This window comes from Limulus polyphemus, unplaced genomic scaffold (assembly GCF_000517525.1).
Source record: "Limulus polyphemus unplaced genomic scaffold, Limulus_polyphemus-2.1.2 Scaffold1980, whole genome shotgun sequence".
In the NCBI taxonomy this organism is placed as follows: Eukaryota; Metazoa; Arthropoda; class Merostomata; order Xiphosura; family Limulidae; genus Limulus; species Limulus polyphemus.
This window is the reverse complement of record NW_013667590.1, coordinates 137,354-139,165: the sequence shown is the minus strand read 5'-3', so window position 1 is coordinate 139,165 and position 1,812 is coordinate 137,354. Positions and strand designations below refer to the sequence as shown.

General features: G+C 31.1%; 1 protein-coding gene across 1 annotated transcript in view; it reads left to right on the top strand.

Annotated features, from left to right (window-relative positions):
* LOC106465554 (protein boule-like) overlaps window positions 1-1,812 on the top strand; it is a 28,144-nt gene that overhangs the window by 20,596 nt on the left and 5,736 nt on the right. The window contains exon 7 of the mRNA XM_022393473.1: window positions 431-552. Coding sequence (XP_022249181.1) covers window positions 431-552 — 122 coding nt within the window. The remainder of the gene's footprint in view (window positions 1-430; window positions 553-1,812) is intronic.

The window sequence follows — 1,812 nt, the reverse complement described above, 5'->3', positions numbered from 1 at the left end:
ATATATATATATATTTTTTAACCTAAAAAAATTTCTGCATTAAATGTTTGTTTTTAATTTAAAATTACCAGTATTCAGGCAGATGTTCTCTATTCTGCTACAAATACATTGGTTCAATATTTCAACACATAAAAATGAATGTAGGCCGTATCTCTGCCTATATTCTCTTCATGATGATGAAGTATTAGTAAAGATGCATTTTTTTTTACAGAAGTATAGCCAATATGTTATTGTAATATGTTATAATAAGTGGTTAATAGAAAAAATATTAAAAGCTATTAATAAATATTTGAGAATTTAGTATTGTTCACCATAGTGTAATTTCGTGTACACTTGTCTGTATCTTCTTATAATGCCTCATTATTAATAAGCTAGCTGCACTATGTCAGAAGTGTTTAAAAAGTTACTGTTTTTTTTTTATTTTATTTAGATGCTCCACTCGTATCAAATGGACCCATCATCTTATACCATAATGGAATTCCATATGTTTACCAGAATCCTGGCCCCTTTTCACTCGCATCTGACAACCCTTATCACTTTCAACAGTCTCAGGTTTTTTTGTTTTTTTTTCTCTCTGAAATGTGGCTTCTCATGTTCTGATGTAGAAAACTGAGTATCACTTTTAATAGTTTTGTTTTAGTGTTGAATAAAATTTTTAACCAACTTTGGGGATTAAAACATTAGATTATCTCTATACTCCGTTTTCTGTAAACAGGGTTGTAGCTAGGATGATTTGAGTGGTGGGTGGTAAAAACCAGTGTAGCCCATAGATGCACGTACCTGTGGCTCCTGTCATCGTCTCCCCCCCCCCTTGTCTAGGCAAAAAAAATAATTATTATTTTTAGTTTTATAATTTGAATGACATCAAAAATTTGTAAATTCCTTTGGAAAGTCTGATAAAACACTACACACGAACAATGAATAGGCAAAGGTGTTATGAGGTGAACGATGAGTCTAAAAAAATAAAGGTGGAGTCACACTTTACTCTAGGCTGTATTTTATTTTTCTGATTCATCTATCTACAACAGCAGGTAATTGATACAAATTAGTCACAATGAGGTTAAACAAAGTTTTTATGGAAAAACACATTGATATACTTTTATATTTTAGATATCCATAAAATTTTGAAAATATTTTTATGCAGTCCATAAACTTTTACTGGACCATACCATTGTATGGTACCCAGTATAGATGGTATTATCTGATGTGCCGTGCCAAGTACAAGTGAATTAGCGTTGGGTGGGCCATTTTTTCAGAGTTTCTGTGCAGGTTTTTCCTGTGGACTTGAAAAGTATTTTAGCAGGAAAGTTATTTGTTTCGTGATTTTTTAGGAAAAGTGTTTGTTTCTAAAAAGCTACCATATTTGCCCAAATATAATGCATATTTTTTTTCCCTCTAAATACCTCTCAAAAAATTGACTGTGAGTTATATTTGGGCACGTTCAATTTTGTTAGGTATTTTACCAGAAGCTACCAAAGAAAAGTATTAAAACATCATTAAAGGTTGCAAAAAATGTTACATGCTGTGGGAATCGGAAGAGGATGAAGCAAAGGTTCGAGGAAGCAGATCTGATGGTAGCGATGACGAAGATTTATCTGAAGATGAATGATTAGCTTAGTGTACTACTTTGTATAAACTTTTCAGTAAATTTTGTAAAATTGCCACAGAAAAAATTTCAATGAAAGATTTCTAAAAATGTTTAATACACTGACAGTTGTTTACTATATTTAGAAATGATTCAATACATTTTTGTACAACTGATGTGTAAAACAAATTTTCTTCAATTTAACCTTTCAAAATTGGGTGTGCGTT